Genomic DNA, 25,294 nt, shown 5'->3' on the forward strand with positions numbered 1-25,294 from the left:
GCAGCTTTGTCATCTTGTAATATCAGACAGATGAATTAAACATTTAGTGAATCAGATGTGAGACTGGAAAATTTCTAATTTTTCTCATTTTCTAAGAAAAAAAAATTAATATAGTACGTGCCACTATTCTGGGAGGATGGGGATCAAAAGGTTACAGAAATTTTCCCTTGTTTTTATTTATCCAATTTCTAAAATCTTCCCAATTTATTAGTGTTGTCTACTGTCCTAAAGTGTTATCATTCTGTAAAATAGTGGTTATATTGAAGACAATTTTATCCTCCTATATTATAGAAACAATTAACAGTCTTCAGGTATTGAACATTGCTCTGAGAAAAAAGATGAGAAGTTATCAAGTGGAAACATGTTAATTAGTCATTTATCAATTTTTCAATATTTCTACATTATCTTCTTTCCCATGTTTACAGTAATTACATTTACAAAATTTGCTTCCTCCGATAAAGTGACTTACACATGCTAATTTTTGGGATTGTATCTATTATTTGCAAACATATTTTATAATATCATTTGGTATTATATCACAATATTTATTTAGTTTAGAGATTAACTAGCCAAGTGTTGTGTATTTGAGATTTGGCTGTATCTATATATGTACACTGTACTAGATGCTAGCATTTTGATTAATTTAATACAAACCTTTTAATGTTTTCTTATGTTATGTAGTTTTATTAGTGTCTTTTGGTGTTGTGTAGTGATATACTGTATTTGTTCTTTGACCATACCTTTACTTGCATTTAATCATTTACAAATTATGGTGATGTTTTGCCATGTTCACCATCTGGCTGTAAATGTACTCACATTATTACAAACTTTTTTAGTGTCTTCTAGTGTTGTGTAGTGATATTTATGATCTTGGTGTATTTACAAACCTTTTTAGTGTCTTCTAGCATTGTGTAGTGATATTTATTGTCTTCTAGTGTTGTGTAGTGATATTTATGACCTGGCTCTATATACAAACCTTTCAGTGTCGTCTAGTGTTGTGTAGTGATAATTATTGTCTTCTAGTGTTGTGTAGTGATTTTATGATCTTGGTGTATTTACAAACCTTTTTATTGTCTTCTAGTGTTGTGTAGTGATATTTATGTTCTGGCTCTATATAAAAACCTTTTTAGTGTCTTCTAGTGTTGTGTAGTGATATTTAGAGTCTTCTAGTGTTGTGTAGTGATATTTATGACCTGGCTCTATATAAAACCTTTTTAGTGTCTTCTAGTGTTGTGTAGTGATAATTATGATCTGGCTCTATATAAAAACCTTTTTAGTGTCTTCTAGTGTTGTGTAGTAATTTTTATGATCTGGCTCTTTATACAAACCTTTTAGTGTCTTCTAGTGTTGTGTAGTGATAATTATGATCTTGGTGTATTTGCAAACCTTTTTATTGTCTTCTAGTATTGTGAGGTGATATTTATGACCTGGCTGTATGTACTAACCTTTTTAGTATCCTCTAGTGTTGTGTAGCGGTATTTATGGTCTAGCGTCTCTGACATTGACTTGTACATGTGCTGTTGAGAGGCCAGGAAGCTCTTGGTCAGATCTAGCTGTTGTTTTAGCATGTCATGTAGGGCCAGCATACAGGGACTGTACGTAGTCATTGCTGAAAAAACAAAACAAAAATTAACATCCACAACAAAAGTGTTGGCAGAAAGTAGCATATCTATGTAGCTTAAACATTTTTCTTTCTTTCATAACTACAAATGAGATTGAAAACATGATTTATTTGATCATAAAATTATATCCTAGACCTAATAATTCCTACTTTCTTTGTAATTACTCTTTATTTATTCTTATATATACATTTGAGATGGACAATTAAATATTTTCGAATTTAAATTATGCACTAATCCGTCGTAGATTTTGAAAAATGACGCAAGGTGTAAATCGGCTTGCATGGCGGTTACGCTTCGAATTCATTAGGCTAAGGAATCTATTTCGAAGGGAATATTTTGTGAAAGGCTACTTGTGAGAGTAATAGGAACAGATTGTTGTCAGTCATCAGAATATTTTATTCGTGAAAAATGATAATCGATGCTGAAAAGACACAAGAAACACGTCAGAAGTTTGATGATAAAAAGTTGGAGGAATTTCGGTCGCTGGATAGGGATGGATTGATCCGATGGATTGAGACACTTGTCCGAGCCAGTTAATTTGCAATTTGATCAAAATCATTCCACGGTTTCAGTAACTAAAGGCTACTTTCGTAAAACACTGATAAACACGGAGACACTGGCGAAAAATTGAACTACAAAACGCCGAGGTGTTTGGCATCATGGCATGATTGTAAAGATATTGTTTAACAGATTTAAACATTTATCGTGAGTAAAATTTAAAGATAAAATAAAAGTTTATCATGAAAATTTAACCAAAGGTCTATCCAAAAAATAACGGATGAACGTTAGAGACTGTGCAGCTGACAAAAGTGAAGAAAAATGTAAACGAACGTTAGGCTCCTAGTTTTCTCTATGTACACAGGTTGAATCGATAGCCCAAAAACTGTATGAAATACTTGTTTACATATAAAATAAAATAATTATCATTTTACTTGCTTATTCTATTCATTTTTATACATGAAAAGCAAGTAGAGCAGGTCATTTTATAATTTATTTACCGGTAGATATTATTGCGCCGTGTGATTAGGTCACGTATTGACCTCTGACCTCTGACAAACTTCATACAGAATTGAAGATATTTTCTCTCTGTATGTTTATATAATGGAGAGATACCACAAATGTATATATTTGATCATAAAATTATATCCTACACCTAATAATTCCTACTTTCTTTGTAATTACTCTTTATTTGTTCTAAAGTATATTTACCTTCTAGTGCTTCGGGGCCAATGACATAGGAGGCTATAGAGGCGGGGTCTACAAACCCCGGACTGTAGTTAAACCTGTAGGTCAGGCCTGGCTCCTCCGTCTGGAGTCCTATCTCTGTTGTCCTCAATCTCCTTTTACTCTCCTCCCAGGCTGGCCTTACTGGCTTCTGTCTGTAGAGAGAGGGAGACTGATGTGTACAAAGACATCAGAATCTATTTCTACTAACTGCTGTAATTTATTTTTGTGTAATTTCACGAAGCATCAGTCATGAAATAAAATTACTCGCTTTTATTTTGACAGTGTTGAAACCCATGTAAATTCTCTTTGTCAACCGCCCACTCATGAATATTCTCACGATTTGATGTTAAAGAGCTTTTGCAATAATAAGTACTCAAGAAAAATATGGAATCTACAGTAATGAATTGATTTATTTTTAATTTTGTTTAACTTCTGGCTCTGTATTTGAAAAGGGCATTGAAGAAATTTGAAGGAAAATGAGAACTACCTGAAAAAGCATATAATTTTCAGGAGTTCTGCTCTTAAAAATAATCACCTCCAGCTTGTTCACAAAATATGAAATTTCATTTATTTAATATTTTAACACTAAGAAGCACTCTAAATTTGTTGAGACTATACCTATCCATCATACATGCAACTTTAAGAATTATTAAAATTGCACCTTTCAAACTATCACTCATGTCCTTGGCATAACCAACAAACTAAACAGTGATTCCTTATACTAGTATTTACATTTAAATTTGTATTTATATGTAATGTCTCATTGACCTTGAACTTTGAACTATGACTCTCATTCCAGATCATGATATCTAATAAGATCATCAGCTAAACATAATTTATATTATTTCATTGGAGGATTAGAGAGTTGCATTTGTAGATCTAACAGGATTTTGTGACAGCAGAAGGAATGAAGGACAGAAAAAAGTTGTACAGTCAACCATGCCAAAATCAGTCAGTATGTGATGTATCTATTAGGGTGATATAAGGAGAACAAACCTCTCTGGTTTCTCGGACTCCTCAGTTTCTGTGGCCGTTCCCGATTCCTCTGTGATCTCAGAGTCACTCTGAAATGTCTCCGTGTAATCGTCAACATCAGTATTCCGCGAGGAAACTCGACTCAACCTCCTGTGTGAATCTCCGATACGCTCCGATATCGTATCATCAAAGTCATCCGAATAACTCCTGCGTAAACTGGTGTAATCCTGAGTTTTAATTTCTGACTCAAGGACAGAATGGAATGAAGTTGTCTTCCTCTTTGGAGGACCTATCTCCTCTGGAATGTCCTCTGACTCTGTTTTCACTTCCTCACTGGCCACGCTAGGCGGCCGTTCCTTGGGAACACCCCCCAGTAAATCCTCCACCGTCTGAAGTCCAAAAAACAAGTCATTCTCCTCCGATTTCTGCCTCTGGGGTTTTGACTTTTGGGATTTGAATTCATTTTTCTTGGTCTTTGGTTTCGCTTTGGAAGTCTCCTTAGCTTTTGTTTTGGGGCCTGAGTCTACTAACACAGGTTCCAAAGCATCAATATCCATCAGATTAACTGAAATAAGACAGTAAAACCTGGCACTTTATAAATTCATCATCATTATTTCATTTTTCACCTCCATATATACATTAGGTACATAATATCATTATCAAACATTGGCAATGTATAGAAAATTTTGTGAATTGAAAATAATAAAAAAAAAAAGTTTTTTTAGCCCCTCATATTTAAAAAATACAAATTACTAACAAATCAAAAGTCATTGACCTGTAAATGATGAAATGTTAACTTACATCTGAAGGCATCATCAGAGATCTCGTCATATTTCTCACTCTCTAAGATGTCTGATTCCGCAGAAGATGATCTGGAGGAGTGAGAACGATGCAGTTTGGGGGACCTTCCTCTTTTGTGGGGGACAGGGGAGGGGGACCTCTGATCACCTGGAGAGTGTGATGTGAAGGGGCCTAAACAAAAGGAGATGAAGGGGCCTGGGGAATGTTCGTCTGGCAGTGGGAGGTTTGGAGTCCGGTGACGGGGAGCGAGGTATTGTGGGAGAAGGTGTCCTTGGTCCCTTCTGTAAGTTAATCATAGAACTAGTAGAGTATGGTGCCATTATCAAATTTTCGAGTCGTGCATCATATCGATATATGTTTGAAAACAGAAGAGAATAAATAAAATTCATTTTTGTGGTCGACTAAATTTCTTTTTATGATAGTTTTATTAAAATTCCTGATGAAGTACTACAAATATTACTACATCTGGATTGAATCATTACCTTATGTTTTCCTTTGCCCCCTGGAAAACTTTCTGAGGAGTCCAGTCCAGCCATAAACTCTGCCAGACTCTCTTCACCAGAGGACAGAATGACATCAGCTGAGAACCGGGTAGAAGAGGCTGCAAACAACAAACAGGTAATAAACCCAATCTTCTAATGTGAAGAATTCAGAAATTAGGTAAGACTTTCATTTTATCAAATGACATATAGGATATTCATTCCTCATTTTTTATTTTATCAAAGAATTGTTGTTCCTATCTTTATACTGATCTTTAAACAGACATCTGTTCAATGACGGACCTTTCTTATCCTTTGCCTTCCCCACTGGTGTAGGACTCCGTTTTCTCTGAGCTTGTTGTTGTGGAGACGGACTTCGTTTCCTCTGATTTGTTTGGGGAGATGGACTTCTATTCCTCTGCGGCTCTGGTGCAGGTGTTTTCTTTTTCATAAACTTTGAGCCATCTTTCCCGATCTTCACACTGTCTGAATCAGCTGACCTTGGCCTTTCAGCTGACCTTGGTCTTTCATTGTAACTGCCCAGAGCAGACCCAGGCCTTGGGGTCTGAAGACTCTCACTGCTATCGGTCTCCAGGGTGAAGACTTTCCGCATTTCCGCTGACCGTTTGGCGAATTTATTACTGAGCGCTGATGCTTTACTGAGAGCAGAGGAGGACCGGGCTGATTCTCGGGGTTTGTTTGTCCTGGCCATGTCCCCAGACACAGTGGGGACAGGACTAGCATTAGACACCTGTGGCTTCTTCAGATACTTTGCACTCGGCTGTGAAGTCATCTCTGTTTGCTTTTTCTTTAGGAATTTGTTCCCTGATGTTATAAGGGGGCGTTTCTTTGCATGTGAAGAGCTTGTCTGTGTATGGGTATCAACATCACTGGAGATGGAAATTTCCCCATCCTCAAAATTAACTGTCTTCTTCTGTTGGTGGGATGTTGTTTTCTGTGTCAGGGACTTGATGTAGGCCTAAACAACAGAAGTGGGATATAGACTATATTATCAGCTTGTTGCAGGCCATATCAACAGAGGTGTCAAACAATCTCAATATGAAATCTGTATAACAGTATTCCAAACACATTTTGACAAAATATGATAATCTTTGACAATATGTGTATTTCTGCATAGGATTTTACACAGCAATTATATAAAACATAAATAGCAAATGAAGAAAAAACATTATTAATTTGTATATTACTGGTGATTTAATACCCTCCCATTCCACAGAGTGTTTTATACATTTTTATATACATTTCTATAATACATAAGACAAACCCTATTGATTGGTTGTAATAACATCTTTATGGTTATCTCTTACTTCTAAAATAATAATACCAAATTGTAATATAAACTATTATGTTGTAAGTGATATATGCTGTAGTATTAAAGAGAATTTGTGGGAATTTGATTTTGCAGAGAAGAGAGAGAAATGATTTTCATAATATGTTGTACATTGACTCCAGCTCCTGTTCTATAACTTTAAATTATCAAAAGATACTTGCAATCCTGGGTTTAATGATGAATGGAACTAGAGTTCGACATGAAATGAATTAATATATATTGTGTCGTTCAAGGATCTATATCTGTATATTTTAGTGACCGGTAAACAGTGATAACAATAAATTGGTGTTAAAATGAATTAACCAGACAAGAGTCGTACATTGAGGTCATCCTCCTCCTCGGTGGCCTTGGACACCTTCTCCCCCCTCAGTTGAGACTGGGCCTTCTGTAGCAGGGCACTGGTCGACCCTCTCTTGATCATCCTGATATCTACAACCAAACATCAAACAATTCCAAAATTATTCTAAATGGTTTACAAGACGTCAAACATAGAATAAGAAATCGTCCTATAACATATTAAAGGAGGTCAATATTCTGGTTAACAAAATAATTCTGATTATTCAGTACATACTTTTCCACATTTCAACTCACATAAAGTGTTGTAAAATTATCCAAACTTAAGGCCCTGTCACACCAAGCTGCGTTCACAAGGAGTCATTACGGTGTTGTTAAATTTTTAAAATCACCAGGAAATCGCAGGAAAATTGCACACATTTCTGTAAAATTTTCACATATGAAGATGTCAGGGCGTCCCTACGGCAACGGACACAATTCTACGGCGATCTCACGGTGTTCTACTACGTTCCCACGGAGATCTCTCGGCAATTGACTGCGCTTCCGTGGAGTTTTCATGGCGCGTTAGGAATTTTCACCTCGTGTTCATGGCGTTCTCACTGCGCTGGCTGCGTTCACAATACGTTCACAATGCTTTCTATACTCATTGATATATATTCAGAAGGAATGTAAAACATTTTTGTTTAAAGCTTCAAGTTACACCTGAAAAGACTTCTAATCATGCCGCTTTGAAATATTCTGTAGAAATCAAATATGTTTTATTCAAATAATTTAGTACTAAATTATTAATAGTTTTATGATTAAACTCCTTTTTTTACAATTTTATTGGTTCAGATGTGTTGTTAGATTTTCTTTGATTTTATTATGAATGTAAAAAAAAAAAATAAACACACTGAAAAGTTTTCTACAAAATTTAATTGAAGCAACAGAACAAGTTCTGGTGTAATTTTCTCTTCCATTTTTTTCACTTAAATGCTCCTATCAACTGTGGAATTATTGCTGATCTAATATGATCCCATTGCTCTTGTTTTGTCAGCTGGTTGACAACGCTCTAACAACGACGTGAAAGCGCACTGTGATCGCAAATGGACGCTGTAGAAACGCTATGGGAGCGCAATGATCGCAGTGACAACTCCGTGCTGTCGCCGTGTAATCGCAGTCGAAGAAATCAATATAGAAGCGCCGTAAAAACGAGATAGAAACGCAGTGACATCTCCAAGGACTCCGTGACATCTCCGTAACATCTCTGTGGAAGCGCAGTCTACTATCACTGCGTTCAAGCCGCGATCATGTGCGTCTTCATGGCGTTCGTACGGAGTTCCCACTACGTTGTTGGAGATCTCACCGTGCTGCTACTGCGATCATACTACGTTTCTACTGCATTCTTAACAGACTGCGATCACACGGCGCATACTTTGTGCATGTTCAAAGTGATCACTGTCCCTGGCGTTCTAGGAGACCCTATACGGCGTTCAGTGGAGATCTCGCCGCGTTGTCACAGCACTGTAGGAGACTCTACTGCGATCACCTCAGCGTTTTGCATTTTTTTAGGACGCCGTGCAGTCGCCGTGAGGACGCAGCCCCGGTGTGACAGGGGTTTTAGTTAGGCCTATATGGAAATACTGTTACTTCTTACAGTTATATAGACCACAGTACAAATATAAACAGTCAGATACCTGCATTCTGACTACATAAATATGTTGAGTCGTTTTGTAAAAATAATAATTATGTAGTTCCATTAGCTTTCAACCTGCAAGATAGTTTAATTGGTAACAGTCTGTTAAACACCTGTTTTAGAGAATGCACACTCAAAAAAAATATTACTTACTTTTACTCAAATCAAGTAAACGAATTACTTATTTTAAGTAATTTTTAAGTAAAAAAGTTTGTCACCATAGCAATCTAAGATTACAATTTTATAGTTATAGATGAAGTAAATAATTTACTTGAAATAAGTAAAAAAAAGAATTACTTAGTATTTGAAATACAAAGCTTTTTGGGTAATTCAGAAGTGGTTTTGAGTAGACATTTACATAATATAAGTAAACAAATTACTAATCATGTAATTAAATTATTTGATATTCCACGACAGAGAGTCGTACATTGAGGTCATCCTTGTCGGTGTATCTTAACACTTTTCTATAGTCAACTCATTATATTCTACATTTCCGTAAGGATGTTGATTTCTAGTTTCGATTGCTTATATTTTCATTAATTATTTATAATAGTTTACCTAAAACATTTATACTAGATTACTTTAAACGATGTAAGTTGGGATATTTATATCTCTTAACGAATAAGTCATTTAATTGTAACAAAAATTTCAGATGCAGAACTGTTTATAAACATTTGATTAATATTTTGTTTTATTAAAAATTATTTTCAAGGGCGATAATGGAAATCTAAGTAAATAATTTTACTTAAAATTACTTAAATTAATTTTTTGAATGAATTCTAATAAACTTTAAGTAATCAATTTACTTACAATAAGGAATTTTGTAAATTAATTATCCAAGTAATACTCAATCATAGTCAGGAAATCATATTACTTACAAAAAGCACTAAGCAATTTTTTTTTCAGAGAATGCAGACTTGTAGTTTTGAAAAAAAAAAGTATGCAAATCATGTTTTGCTGTCATTGTAATTCGTTGAAGAAGAAAAACAATAAAATGAACATACCTAATGGTATACAATATCACATCCTTCAAGGAAAATGGGATTAAAATAGTGTTAAAAATAAACAGTTACTATGTTCAAACATGTTTCATGAAAATATAAACAAGTCTGCATCGTTAGAGCGCTTTAAAATTCTAAAACTAAAACCAAAAACGGTATTTTTTCCGGAAATGTCTCGGAAAGGGGGGGTTAATTTAAACATATTGGCAGATTTTTTGGCCTCTCAACCTTAATTTTCACTTTCATTTGATTTCATGGGTCTATTAAAAACTACTAATCCTTCAAGCCTTGAAAATTCCCAAGCATACACTTGTATATATGCATTTTTCAAAGTCAGAAATATGGAATTTATTCATTGGTCACAGGTTGGGAAGTTTAAAATAAATTATTTTGGATGTTTCAAAACAAAAATTTAATTATTTGAGCAAAATAAATCCAGGAAGTTAATATTTTCTTCTTAATGAATAACTGCACAGATGAATGAAACCACTGTTATCAATTTCAACAATCTATACAGTCAATGGAATAGTTACTTGCACTTCAACATGGTTGTAGCCATATACTGTCTTAAAGTTGTGTGGTTTTATTTAAAAAAGAAAAAAGAAAAAAAGATTCAACTACTGTATTCTTAAGTATAACTTTCATACTACCACCTACTGTAGCCCTATCCTGATCCCTGGTTTCATGATTTGTAAAAATCAAAAACAGACACTCTTCCAGAAAGACTCAAGAGACTCAATGACAATTGACCATAATAATGCAGGTATTCTAAATCTCAAAGAAAATTATTTTACTTTACAAAGTATTTTATTACATGTATACAGTTGTACATGTGTAAAGCATAATTAAAAACGGTAATATCAAATATTCCTGATTCTATAAAACAACATAAATATCACAATGTTTCCACAAGTATCCACATATCAAGTTTGTATTGCAGCTATAGTAAGAGTGGTATTATTCGTCCATATAGTTGACATCTGTGTCCATGTCCACACAATTATAGGCAGCGTAATGGAGCTTCTCCTCACACACCTGGGCACTGAAACAGAAAAAGTCATTCACAAATCATACCCAAACCACAGAAAGCCCAAGACATTAAGAGATATCATTCAAAATAAATACATGCATAATTTTGATATAACAATTAATATTCCATTTGAAGCCTGTAATGAGACAGCATTGATACAAGGAATGCCTCACCTGGTGTAGTTTGGCAGGTACAGCATGTTAGCACAGGTAGAGGATTCCGGGAGACAGTCAATAGCATCACTGAAAAAAAAAGACGGGGGATGTACATATGTTTTTCCTAACAATTTTCACTTCCTCTCATGTATTTCAATACAGTATTTTTCTCCACATATTGCTATTACATAAAATTATAGGTCTATCTGAATAGCATATCACAGAAAAATTCTTTGAAAAAAAAAGATAAAATAGCAAATTTTTAATTCAAAGTTTTAACTTTTAAATTCAAAGTTTTAATTCTTAAAATATGACTTGATATTCTAGCAATATATTACAGATCACCTAGTACAATACTTCAAAGTACTGTTATTCTGGCTGGATGCAATTTGCCATGGATAAGAAAGAGCAAATTTTTCCGTTCTTATCTACCTTTCTGATAAAACTTGAGGAATCAAAATCTGCTGTAGAGTTGAGGTGTATTGTAGAAATCAACACTTACCTTTTACCTGAGGCTATATACACAGGAGCAGGTAATCGGCGGCGACCAGTGATGAAGCGTAAGAATCGGCTGCGATCCTCATTGGTGAAATTGGTGAGAGCAGACCACATGTATTTCACTCTCGTATCTTTCTCATCTAAATCGTCATAATGAACTGAAACAAAACAGTATCAAGTTGTAAAATGTTAAATGTACATACCATAAACTCCTATATATATTTTGTGAGAAATATTCAAGGATTTGAAAAAAAAACGTTAGCTCAAAACCATTTTTCGGTGTAAATAACAAACTCAAAGATATTGTTTTAAAAACATTATACTTCATTATTTTGAATTGTCTACCTTAACTTAAACTGTACTACCCATGTCATACTTAACTTTAAGCTTCAGTTCAAATTCTTCTGCCATCTTATACCGAAATCATTAAGACTACAGCAATATCCTATGGTATAAAGTATTAATAGATTTCTTACTTGATCGTCTAAGTGCCTCTATTGTTATATCTGGGTCACCACTCACGCGGTGCTCTACCTCCTGCCATGTCAACAGATCAAGCACCGCCTGTGGTACCACCTTAAGTAGTCCCCTCCTGAGGGCCTCAATCTGCAATCATTAAACATATTTTGTTAAATACATGTATATACACTTATATATTAATAAAGTAAAATATATTATAATCCTCCTGAGGGTCTCAATCTGTAATCATTAGACAAATTTTTCTTATTACACACAAGTCATACAAAAATACATGTATAAAGTAAAATATATTGTAATTCTCTTGTAAAAATAAATACATCTTTTATTTGGAAGAGTGCCATAAATTCTTAATTTAATCATCAAACCTACAAGTATCTTAAAGTCAATTTTCATTGAAGATTTAACTTTATGTGTATTTACACTGAGAATTGTACATGTATTTTTTGGGGTTACCTCCCTGTTTCTTCTTACCTGAGAATTGAACTCGTTCATTCTGATTTCCTTCACGGCAACACAATAATCCTCACGGTCCTCAAACTTTAGGTCCGCGGGATTCCCGTCCGTGTCCATCTTAATGGTGACGTGTGTACCGTCTGCCCGGGTCATGCTCCACGTTCTACCGAGTGCGCTAAAGTCCTCCTCCTTCATCTGTAGGAGACTCTCAATGAGGTGAACCTGTACAAAACATACCACTATACTTAAAACAATGATTTAAAGGTACAGAAATTCTGTCTCTAAAAGTGGTTGTTCATCTAAGAGAAGAGCCACCCTCTCCCACAGCATAAAATAGTTTACATGCAATTTTTATAAAACTCTAACCATTGGCAAAGAGCATGTCACATATTATAACTTTTTCATTTTTTTTTTCATTTTTGGAGTCCTATGAAATTTCTCAATTTTTCAATCATCCAGGGCACTGAAAACAGGAAACATTTTGTAGTGTTATAAAGAATAAAATTTCCTAAATATAATTTTAAACAAAACCAGACCTCTGCAGCATCTACAGACACATAGTCTCTGGCCCAACTAGTTTTCTCCCCTGATAACTTCTTCCACACAAATGATGGCAATGATAAAATCTAAAATTAATAACAAACAGCTTTAACATAAAATAGAAAAAAAACTATCATCTTTTGTCCTTGTTATCTAAACTAAGTTTATGATGAATCCTCTGTCATTTACCAGGTTTTCTTTTCCTCTCAGACACGCCCCCATCAGTTGACCAATCCACTCGTACTTCAGAAATTCTTTACAGGCAGGATTTGGAATGTAAGTGTCTCTGTTCACATTGATATCTTCACAAAACTAAAATTTAACAAAACTTGTGAGCTTCAATTCAGATAATGCAACAGTTGTTTGGTTTCCATCTCTTTGCAATAATAACTGTTGATTTCTTGTCAATAAGTAAATTTCAGGAAAAATTATAATAATTATTGGTATTTTGAAATTAAAAGTCACATGACGTTGCTACTGACCTGATTTGGTGACCTGATGAAGAATGGGAGGGGGACAGGAGTGTCACTACTTGTGGGGCAGAGCTCCTCAGCGATGTCTGAGAGACTATCCCGGAATCCCCCTCCCTGATCAATCACCCCCTCCGACATAAACTTACACTCCCACCACTGGTCATACCTGGATGACCACCTGTCAGGGAGAAACAATAACTTTATACCTTTACCTTTACACATGGTAAACACATGTAATATTGGTATTGTTTAGAGAGATATACACATAAGTATACATGTTATATTGGAATTTATTAAAACCAAAGTAAACATGGATTGGAAAGGCTCAGAATTACCTGTAGTTTAGAAGTTTAGAACTTCTGTCTTTTGGTTTCAGTCCTTCATAAATCTGATTAAAAATACTGTGTTTGTACTCTGGATCTAGACTGGGGTCACATCGATGTTCCATTGCTGCCCGACGATTTATAAATAACTTTGGCATCTCAATAGGTCTTCTGTCAATATATATCAAACATTATTTACACATTAAGGAGAGAACAATAAACTGATACAAATACTTAATACAGGTAAGAAGAATTCAATGAAGTTAAAGATGATGATTTGCCAAACTAACTCAAGACATGAATCCTTCAGAAACATCTCAATCAGGGTCAGTCTTTTCTTGGACAAAGGAAGCAGCTGCCGGACATGCTAAAATGAAAGTACCAGGTAAATAAATGTTTTGGTTAATGTTTAAACAGAGGTTGTTAAATGGAGTTACAGAGAAGAATTATTATTAACCTCCATGGAACTGTACGACCCCACAGTGTACTCCCAGGCTGGTACAATAAACTGTAAGACACTGTCTAAAATCACCACAAACCTGAAAAAAATATTGTAAGAAAACACTGTAAACTAGAAAGGTGATTTTATAATTCTGCAAAATGAAATGTAGAAAATATATAGTTATACTTATATATCATATGAACTGTGAAAGATTATATAACCACTGACAACTGAAGAAGGCTTAGAAGCACTCACAGATTTTGAAGAATAAAACATTTAATTGAATCCTATATTCATCCATCTAACTTGTATACGCCTATGTCTTGTTATGAAATTGTTTATCCTTTTCTTTCTAAAACAAAATTCATGATGTCAAAGAGAATGATTTCCTTACCTCTGTAGTAGCTGGGATCTTCTATACAGCTGATCTGGAGAATAAGACTCTAGTTTAGGAAATCTGGACAAGTTCTCTCCCTTGAAGAAATCTCTATCGAATCCTAGGTATCTCCCCTCAGATGATTGGATCTTGAGCCCCCTCACTCGAGTGTCTATTCCTCCACCTACAACACAGTTGCAGTGGATTCAGAGTCCTTGACTTAATCGAAGTTTTTTTTTCTAATTTAAAATGTCCAGTTGAAAAAACATTTAATTATTAAAACATAGCAGGAGTTCACAGTGTTCCTTTTTGTGATACATATGTATAAAATTGAAAAACATTCGACAACTGTTATTCATTGATTTTGTTACTGTGCTATAAACTTAAAGAATCCTTAAATACATTAAGAAACAAGTTTCAGCTTTTAATTGTGCTTTTATTGATGTAGAATCGATATCTAAGTTGAACATGTTGAAAGAGGGAAAGCTCTGGGCACATGTATTAATTACTATATTTTTCCACTCAGTTTAATCCAGAACTAACCTTTGCATTCCTTGATATTAATGGTAATGACTGGAAAATGTTCTGTCATATTCTCTAGTAATGTGATGTCCTCAACATCTGAGTATTCCCTACAATGAAAAATTAAAATGATTTGCGGTGAATTTATTTGATTTGGCAAATACAAAAATTTTATGGAAATTCATCTTTCAACAAGTTTGTGTAACAAGAGGCCCATGGGCCACATCGCTCACCTGAGAAGCTTTGACCATTCTGTTCTTTACCAGATTTTACCCTTGTTATACATAATGCATCCCCACCCTACCCCACTGATCATAATTTAGACATTTTGAAATCTACACTACCCCATGATCCTTCCATGGGCACATATGTTTCAGCTTTTTTGGCCCAGTGGTTCCTGAGAAGAAGATTTTCAAAGATTTTTCCTATACATTTCTATGTAAAACTTTGATTCCCTATAATGGCCCCGCCCTTCCCCCGGGGGTCATGATTCCTACAATTTAGAATTTACACTACCCCAGAATGCTTCCACATAAGCTTCACTTTTTCTGGCCCAGTGGTTCTTGAGAAGAAAATTTTCAAAGATTTTTCCAATATATTTCTATATAAAACTTTGATTCCCCATTGTGGCCCCGCCCTTCCCCCTGGGGTCATTATTTGAACAATTTCGAATCTACACTATACCAGGATGCTTCCACATAAGTTTCAGCTTTTCTGGCCCAGTGGTTCTTGAGAAGAAGATTTTCAAAGATTTTTCCACTATATTTCTATGTAAAACTTTGATACCCCATTGTGGCCCCGCCCTTCCCCTGGGGGTCATGATTTGAAGAATTTAGAATCTACACTATACCAGGATACTTCCACATAAGTTTCAGCTTTTCTGGCCCAGTGGTTCTTGAGAAGAAGATTTTCAAAGATTTTTCCTATATATTTCTATATAAAACTTTGATTCCCCATTGTGGCCCCACCCATCCCCCGGGGGTCACGATTTGAACAATTTAGAATCTACACTACCCCAAGATGCTTCCACATAAGTTTCAGCTTTTCTGGCCCAGTGATTCTTGAGAAGAGGATTTTCAAAGATTTTTCCTACATATTTCTATGTAAAACTTTGATACCCCATTGTGGCCCCGCCCTTCCCCCGGGGGTCATGATTTGAACAATTTAGAATCTACACTATACCAGAATGCTTCCACATAAGTTTCAGCTTTTCTGGCCCAGTGGTTCTTGAGAAGAAGATTTTCAAAGATTTTTCCACTATATTTCTATGTAAAACTTTGATACCCCATTGTGGCCCCGCCCTTCCCCCGGGGGTCATGATTTGAACAATTTAGAATCTACGCTATACCAGGATGCTTCCACATAAGTTTCAGCTTTTCTGGCCCAGTGGTTCTTGAGAAGAAGATTTTCAAAGATTTTTCCTATATATTTCTATATAAAACTTTGATTCCCCATTGTGGCCCCACCCATCCCCCGGGGGTCACGATTTGAACAATTTAGAATCTACACTACCCCAAGATGCTTCCACATAAGTTTCAGCTTTTCTGGCCCAGTGATTCTTGAGAAGAAGATTTTCAAAGATTTTTCCTACATATTTCTATGTAAAACTTTGATACCCCATTGTGGCCCCGCCCTTCCCCCGGGGGTCATGATTTGAACAATTTAGAATCTACACTATACCAGAATGCTTCCATATAAGTTTCAGCTTTTCTGGCCCAGTGGTTCTTGAGAAGAAGATTTTCAAAGATTTTTCCTATATATTTCTATGTAAAACTTTGATACCCCATTGTGGCCCTGCCCTTCCCCCGGGGGTCATGATTTGAACAATTTAGAATCTACGCTATACCAGGATGCTTCCACATAAGTTTCAGCTTTTCTGGCCCAGTGGTTCTTGAGAAGAAGATTTTCAAAGATTTTTCCTATATATTTCTATATAAAACTTTGATTTCCCATTGTGGCCCCACCCATCCCCCGGGGGTCACGATTTGAACAATTTAGAATCTACACTACCCCAGGATGCTTTAACATAAGTTTCAGCTTTTCTGGCCCAGTGATTCTTGAGAAGAAGATATTCAAAGATTTTTCCTACATATTTCTATGTAAAACTTTGATACCCCATTGTGGCCCCGCCCTTCCCCCGGGGGTCATGATTTGAACAATTTAGAATCTACACTATACCAGAATGCTTCCACATAAGTTTCAGCTTTTCTGGCCCAGTGGTTCTTGAGAAGATTTTCAAAGATTTTTCCTATATATTTCTATGTAAAACTTTGATTCCCTATTGTGGCCCCGCCCTTCCCCTGGGGGTCATGATTTGAACAATTTAGAATCTACACTACCCCAGAATGCTTCCACATAAGTTTCAGCTTTTCTGGCCCAGTGATTCTTGAGAAGAAGATTTTCAAAGATTTTTCCTATATATTTCTATATAAAACTTCGATTCCCCATTGTGGCCCCACCCATCCCCCGGGGGTCATTATTTGAACAATTTAGAATCTACATTACATTGTATACCAGGATGCTTCCACATAAGTTTCAGCTTTTCTGGTCCAGTGGTTCTTGAGAAGAAGATTTTCAAAGATTTTTCCTAAATATTTCTATGTAAAACTTTGATTCCCCATTGTGGCCCCGCCCTTCCCCCAGGGGTCATGATTTGAATAATTTAGAATCTACACTATACCAGGATGCTTCCATATAAGTTTCAGCTTTTCTGGCCCAGTGGTTCTTGAGAAGAAGATTTTCAAAGATTTTTCCTATATATTTCTATATAAAACTTTGATTCCCCATTGTGGCCCCACCCATCCCCCGGGGGTCACGATTTGAACAATTTAGAATCTACACTACCCCAAGATGCTTCCACATAAGTTTCAGCTTTTCTGGCCCAGTGATTCTTGAGAAGAAGATTTTCAAAGATTTTTCCTACATATTTCTATGTAAAACTTTGATACCCCATTGTGGCCCCGCCCTTCCCCCGGGGGTCATGATTTGAACAATTTAGAATCTACACTATACCAGAATGCTTCCACATAAGTTTCAGCTTTTCTGGCCCAGTGGTTCTTGAGAAGAAGATTTTCAAAGATTTTTCCACTATATTTCTATGTAAAACTTTGATACCCCATTGTGGCCCCGCCCTTCCCCCGGGGGTCATGATTTGAACAATTTAGAATCTACGCTATACCAGGATGCTTCCACATAAGTTTCAGCTTTTCTGGCCCAGTGGTTCTTGAGAAGAAGATTTTCAAAGATTTTTCCTATATATTTCTATATAAAACTTTGATTCCCCATTGTGGCCCCACCCATCCCCCGGGGGTCACGATTTGAACAATTTAGAATCTACACTACCCCAAGATGCTTCCACATAAGTTTCAGCTTTTCTGGCCCAGTGATTCTTGAGAAGAAGATTTTCAAAGATTTTTCCTACATATTTCTATGTAAAACTTTGATACCCCATTGTGGCCCCGCCCTTCCCCCGGGGGTCATGATTTGAACAATTTAGAATCTACACTATACCAGAATGCTTCCATATAAGTTTCAGCTTTTCTGGCCCAGTGGTTCTTGAGAAGAAGATTTTCAAAGATTTTTCCTATATATTTCTATGTAAAACTTTGATACCCCATTGTGGCCCCGCCCTTCCCCCGGGGGTCATGATTTGAACAATTTAGAATCTACGCTATACCAGGATGCTTCCACATAAGTTTCAGCTTTTCTGGCCCAGTGGTTCTTGAGAAGAAGATTTTCAAAGATTTTTCCTATATATTTCTATATAAAACTTTGATTTCCCATTGTGGCCCCACCCATCCCCCGGGGGTCACGATTTGAACAATTTAGAATCTACACTACCCCAGGATGCTTTAACATAAGTTTCAGCTTTTCTGGCCCAGTGATTCTTGAGAAGAAGATATTCAAAGATTTTTCCTACATATTTCTATGTAAAACTTTGATACCCCATTGTGGCCCCGCCCTTCCCCCGGGGGTCATGATTTGAACAATTTAGAATCTACACTATACCAGAATGCTTCCACATAAGTTTCAGCTTTTCTGGCCCAGTGGTTCTTGAGAAGATTTTCAAAGATTTTTCCTATATATTTCTATGTAAAACTTTGATTCCCCATTGTGGCCCCGCCCTTCCCCTGGGGGTCATGATTTGAACAATTTAGAATCTACACTACCCCAGAATGCTTCCACATAAGTTTCAGCTTTTCTGGCCCAGTGATTCTTGAGAAGAAAATTTTCAAAGATTTTTCCTATATATTTCTATATAAAACTTCGATTCCCCATTGTGGCCCCACCCATCCCCCGGGGGTCATTATTTGAACAATTTAGAATCTACATTACATTGTATACCAGGATGCTTCCACATAAGTTTCAGCTTTTCTGGTCCAGTGGTTCTTGAGAAGAAGATTTTCAAAGATTTTTCCTAAATATTTCTATGTAAAACTTTGATTCCCCATTGTGGCCCCGCCCTTCCCCCAGGGGTCATGATTTGAATAATTTAGAATCTACACTATACCAGGATGCTTCCATATAAGTTTCAGCTTTTCTGGCCCAGTGGTTCTTGAGAAGAAGATTTTCAAAGATTTTTCCTATATATTTCTATATAAAACTTTGATTCCCCATTGTGGCCCCGCCCATCCCCCGGGGGTCACGATTTGAACAATTTAGAATCTACACTACCCCAGGATGCTTCCACATAAGTTTCAGCTTTACTGGCCCAGTGGTTCTTGAGAAGAAGATTTTTTAATGACCCCACCCTATTTTTGTCTTTTCTTGATTATCTCCCCTTGCGAGGGGATATGTCCCTTCATTTTAACAATTTAAATTCCCCTTTACCCAAGGATGCTTTGTACCAAGTTTGGTCAAAATTGGCCCAGTGGTTCTTGAGAAGAAGTCGAAAATGTGAAAAGTTTACAGACGGACAGACAGACAGACAGACGGACGGACAGACGGACGGACGACGGACAAAATGTGATCAGAAAAGCTCACTTGAGCCTTCGGCTCAGGTGAGCTAAAAATGATTTACACCTTTCCGAAAATGCCTTATTTGTATATATTTTTACAGTAAAAAAAAATTTATTGAAGTACTTGATTTAGCAAAAGCTGCTTCCCATGAAATGTGCTGAATAGAATGCTTAAAAAAAATAGAGAAATGTCTTGTATATATGCTTAAATAATTCACAATTAGAAAGGTGTAAATCAATTTTACATTAAGTTGTCAAAAATTGAAATTCTCTATTTCTCTAGTTCTCTACTCCCCCAGTCTACATACATCCTGTTCATTGACGTAATACCTAATAAGTCAACCTCCACTGTGCTGAGCGTCTAAATGTCTACTCACCTATCTACCTCCACTGTGCTGAGTGTCTAAATGTCTACTCACCTATCTACATCCACTGTGCTGTGTGTCTAAATGCCTACTCACCTATCTACCTCCACTGTGCTGAGTGTCTGAATGTCTACTCACCTATCTACATCCACTGTGCTGAGTGTCTAAATGTCTACTCACCTATCTACCTCCACTGTGCTGAGTGTCTAAATGTCTATTACCTATCTACCTCCACTGTGCTGAGTGTCTAAATGCCTACTCACCTATCTACATCCACTGTGCTGAGTGTCTAAATGTCTATTACCTATCTACCTCCACTGTGCTGAGTGTCTAAATGTCTACTCACCTATCTACATCCACTGTGCTGAGTGTCTAAATGCCTACTCACCTATCTACCTCCACTGTGCTGAGTGTCTAAATGCCTACTCACCTATCTACCTCCACTGTGCTGAGTGTCTAAATGCCTACTCACCTATCTACCTCCACTTTGCTATCTACATCCACCGTGCTGAGTGTCTAAATGCCTACTCACCTATCTACATCCACTGTGCTGAGTGTGTAAATGCCTACTCACCTATCTACATCCACTGTGCTGAGTGTTGTCTAAATGCCTACTCACCTATCTACCTCCACTGTGCTGAGCGTCTAAATGCCTACTCACCTATCTACCTCCACTGTGCTGAGTGTCTAAATGCCTACTCACCTATCTACCTCCACTGTGCTGAGTGTCTAAATGTCTACTCACCTATCTACCTCCACTGTGCTGAGTGTCTAAATGTCTACTCACCTATCTACATCCACTGTGCTGAGCATCTAAATGCCTACTCACCTATCTACCTCCACTGTGCTGAGTGTCTAAATGTCTACTCACCTATCTACATCCACTGTGCTGAGTGTCTAAATGTCTACTCACCTATCTACATCCACTGTGCTGAGTGTCTAAATGTCTACTCACCTATCTACCTCCACTGTGCTGAGTGTCTAAATGTCTACTCACCTATCTACCTCCACTGTGCTGAGTGTCTAAATGCCTACTCACCTATCTACCTCCACTGTGCTGAGTGTCTAAATGCCTACTCACCTATCTACCTCCACTGTGCTGAGTGTCTAAATGCCTACTCACCTATCTATCTCCACTGTGCTGAGTGTCTAAATGTCTACTCACCTATCTACCTCCACTGTGCTGAGTGTCTAAATGCCTACTCACCTATCTACCTCCACTGTGCTGAGTGTCTAAATGCCTACTCACCTATCTACCTCCACTGTGCTGAGTGTCTAAATGCCTACTCACCTATCTACCTCCACCGTGCTGAGTGTCTAAATGCCTACTCACCTGTCTATCTCCACTGTGTTTAATGTTCTTTGATTGTCCTGTTCTCCACCTTGAACAACAATTTTAGATGGCACATAGTTATCATCACTTCCATCTATAGTCAACTGCAACTTTCTGTCAAGGGAATTTAAATGAACCATGTTGAATATGACTTAAAATAAGATGAGTACGAGTGTAGAAGAAGCTTTTTATAAGTTAAAAAAAAAAATTTATTATTTCAAATTCTGAATTCTGACATTTTTACTAATTGATCATCAACAAATAAAGAAAACGTAATAATTTTTATTCCCTTGATTCAGCACTTACAGTATGACGGTTCCTTTCTTCATTTTAAGTCGGATCCAGTGGTTGCCCTGACTTCCGTCACTCTCCCAGTACGTGTCCAGTAGTCCGTCAGTCAGACACGATGGTCCTGTATCATCATCCTGTTATTAATATAAAATAATCTTAGTCTAAGGAAAGGTTTGTCTGAAGCCATACCATTTGTAAAATGAATTTGTTTAACTAATACATTAAAATTCTATTTCATATGCAATCTTACTACCTTAAACATTTTCAAAAAGAATTTAATTGTCAAAAGGAAAACAATTCCTAAGATTGCTTTGCTTCTGGTAAGTGTCCATAAATCTAAAAGTGCAAATAACAATCCAGCGAATCCACATATTTTATGGTACATGTAAAACTTACTCCAAAAGTAGACACATGAACTGATTCCACGAAGTTTTTGATGCTGCCCAGGTGGTCGTTTTCTGGGGGTATGTGTTGGGACATGAGATGTACGAGAGATTCGTCATGATCCAGGGTCCAGTTGGGAGGAATCTCTCGTAACAGAGCCACACACTCCTCCTCAGGGGACGTTATCTTGTGTTTACCTGGGACAAGTTGTACAGAGAATCGCTGCTCTATAACATCTTCCCAACTGTTTAGAAAACAGATAATACAAAATCAGCAAACAAGAAAGTCTTTCCCTTCCAATCCTGATAAAACATTAAAACTGACCTGTTGATGACAATCTTTTTCGGATCTTTCTCAACAGGTACAATTGCTGGTGAGTCATCAGACACTGATTTGTTACTGTATTGCATGGTCCAGACATCTTTATCAAATACTTGGTATTCTTCTGAGGCATTTATTTTATACTGAAATTTAAAACTGACAATAAATTACATGTACATATATCTTTAAATGACTACTGTATATGACGCTGCTTAACCACAATCCATCAAATATGCTCATCTTTACTGAGCATAATGTGGGTCTTAGGAATATCATTACATTCATTAGGTGTGTAACAAGAGAGGAGAAAAGGCAGCTGACCAGACCGGGATTCAAACTTGGGCCCCCTGAATCTCCAGTCAGGTGCTCTACTGACTGTGTGCTATTTGGCCACAGGCAATCGAGCCTGGCTGACCGCCCCATTCCTCCCTCCTTAAAGGTCTTTGATCCCTCAAAAACCCCAACCCAGACTCATCCCTGGCATATCTCTCACCTGTCAATTCCAGGGCATGGCACAGCACCAAATGTAACAGGAGAGGAGAAAATGCAGCCGACCAGACCAGGAGTTGAACCCAGGCCCCCTAAATCTCCGGTCAGGTGCTGTACTGACTGTGCTATCTGGCCACCAGCTATTGAACCCGGCTGACCGCCTCAGGTGTTTTGATCATTTGATATGCTTAAAAAATAATTAACATCTACATGATCTTGTTGTTACCTTTCTCAGTTTTAGCCACTTTCCCTGATTGTCACAGAACTCCTCCCCCGTGGCCACGAGGCGGGACTCGGTGGTCAGCTGCAGCTCTTTGGGCTGGAACCCAGTCAATTTCTTGGTTTTCCTGGGTTCGGGGTAAAGCTTGATCGTCGTCTTACACTGACTCCGATACTCAACTTCTGATGCCACGTAACAGAACGACTCCGGCAGCGACTTCTTCTCGTGGAGACACTTCACACATTCCAGAAGACATCGGATCCGCGCAAGGCGTCGTCTTGGTGGACCGAGACCGTTGTGGGATTCGGTTAAATTCTTAGTCTGGGACATGCTAAAAGTTATATCAACTAGTCTGGATAAAAATATTAGCAGATGTCATAAAATAAACATACTATCATCACTTCTCTTTTTTCCTAAACCTTTGCTATTTCCCTTTTTGTAATGTAACCGAATTATCTCTATTCGCCGAAAGATCGAAACAAACTTGATTACCGAACCCGATATAAATTTGAAACGCAGAAATAATCAAAGTACCGAAAGTGTTTGTGGCAAAGCACGTAGCGTACTTCATTAACAAAGTCCTTTTTCTACAGCTTATTTTAAGGTAATTATCAGTCTTCTTTAGAGTCAACATTTCAGTCGCAATTTCTCTGGTCGATATAATGATCTTTTCTGAATATACAATCTATTATCAAGTATATGGATTGGCGTTTTTCACACAAATATTTGTTAATTTTTCACACTGAATTTTCTATACATGCTTTACCGTTTACTCGATCATGACAAAGGGCACATACAGAGGCGGTGTGATCTGTCGACAGGGATGCTTACTCCTCCATGGCACCTGATCCCATCCCTGTTTTAAGAGGCCCGTTTTCGCTCTATCGTTTGATAAGATATAAACATACCACCGAGTTTTGGCCGATTACGTAGCAATGATAATACAAGTAATAATAAAAATGGTTAAACTTAAAAGCTGGTCGCCAGGATTGTCAAAAGACTTCCTATTTTTGTGCTTTCAGAGACATTTTACTCTGAAACGGAGTAGGAAACATTTACTCCCAAAGTTACATGTATCCATATAATGCAAAAATCGTCATGTTTATACAATTGTGGCGTTTTTCAATCTTTGAGTGCCATTTTTTAAACAAGTTGGAGAGTGTATCAAAATAATAAAGAACAGTTAAAGATGAAAATTATTCAAAAGATCTTGCGTATCAGATGGTGTGAAACGGTGAAATGAAATAAATACGGAGATAACAGAAAATATTCAAGTTCAAATCAATTTAAACAATACAAAGCGGAAGCAGACAAACAGAGACCTCCAAAATATCAGAGGCGGGATCAGGTGCCATGGAGGAGTAAGCATCACATGGCGATCGATCACACCCGCCTTGTGCTCCTTGTCATGATTGGGTATACTAGTATACGAAAATACCCGTAGGCTTTTCGGGTGTAAATAATGGCCTTATAATAAAAAGGAAAACATCTGAGTAAATTTTGAACTTGGATAAAGATCTTGAGAAGCAAATAAGTTGCCCGGGAGATATAAACACCATAGCGGAATACTAATACATGTACTTACGAATAAATGTATAAATTCATATTATTTCCATTACAAGTAAACAAAGAAAGTTGAAAATGGAAAAGCAGAAGATATCTCATAGTCATACAGTTAAGTTGTTAGTTGACCTTTGTCGTTTTAAGCCAGTAAAGCATCCACATATGAAACAGATGTGTCATTTCGAGGTTCACTGTGATATACCGGTATAACGTCGACATATGTATGTACATTTCGATTGTTATTTGCCGTTAATAAATCTGAATGTCGAGCTGAAGGCCACTGCAAGGTTTGTTGTCTTTCGTTTCATGTAGGAACTTTTCAATAAATTCTGCTTCATAGGAATCTAAAATCAGGTCTTCTAGTTAAGGGACACAACAAGTATCCACCAATAATTCGTTGAAAAACTATATAAATATTGTCAGTGAGGAACTACAGCACCTTTTTAATGAAACATATGGAGATAACGAATAATATTCAAGATCAAAAGTCCATAAACAATACAAAATAGGAGCAGAGCAAACACGGACCTCCAAATCACCAGAGGTGGGATCAGGTGTCATGGAGGAGTAAGCATCCCCTGCTGACCGGTCACAACCGCCGTGTTCTCTTTGTCATGAACAGGAAATAACGGAAAATCCGTCGTCAAGGTAGT

General features: G+C 36.9%; 1 protein-coding gene and 1 pseudogene across 2 annotated transcripts; both read right to left on the minus strand.

Moving 5' to 3' along the window:
* Positions 1–145: 145 nt before the first annotated feature.
* LOC134230423 (serine/arginine repetitive matrix protein 1-like) lies at positions 146–9,541 on the minus strand (annotated as a pseudogene).
* A 669-nt stretch (positions 9,542–10,210) lies between these two features.
* On the minus strand, positions 10,211–23,551 carry LOC134230424 (E3 ubiquitin-protein ligase HECTD3-like). Of its 2 annotated transcripts, none has more exons than XM_062712252.1 (18): positions 23,085–23,551; positions 22,373–22,512; positions 22,061–22,292; positions 21,680–21,798; positions 21,374–21,487; positions 14,739–14,827; positions 14,214–14,373; positions 13,835–13,916; positions 13,668–13,744; positions 13,390–13,548; positions 13,064–13,232; positions 12,771–12,893; positions 12,578–12,667; positions 12,060–12,263; positions 11,585–11,714; positions 11,113–11,266; positions 10,629–10,697; positions 10,211–10,467 (listed from the first exon to the last, which is right to left on the minus strand). In XM_062712252.1, exons 1-18 carry the CDS (start codon positions 23,406–23,408, stop codon positions 10,383–10,385), a joined length of 2,520 nt encoding a protein of 839 aa, XP_062568236.1. In that variant the 5' UTR covers positions 23,409–23,551; the 3' UTR covers positions 10,211–10,382. The 2 variants fall into 2 exon arrangements, with proteins under 2 accessions (XP_062568236.1, XP_062568235.1); XM_062712251.1 differs by having other exon boundaries at positions 14,214–14,379.
* Positions 23,552–25,294: the final 1,743 nt, after the last annotated feature.

This window comes from Saccostrea cucullata, unplaced genomic scaffold, assembly GCF_032062105.1.
Source record: "Saccostrea cucullata isolate Sc308-1 unplaced genomic scaffold, CSIRO_AGI_Scuc_v1 ctg4982, whole genome shotgun sequence".
Taxonomy (NCBI): domain Eukaryota; kingdom Metazoa; phylum Mollusca; class Bivalvia; order Ostreida; family Ostreidae; genus Saccostrea; species Saccostrea cuccullata.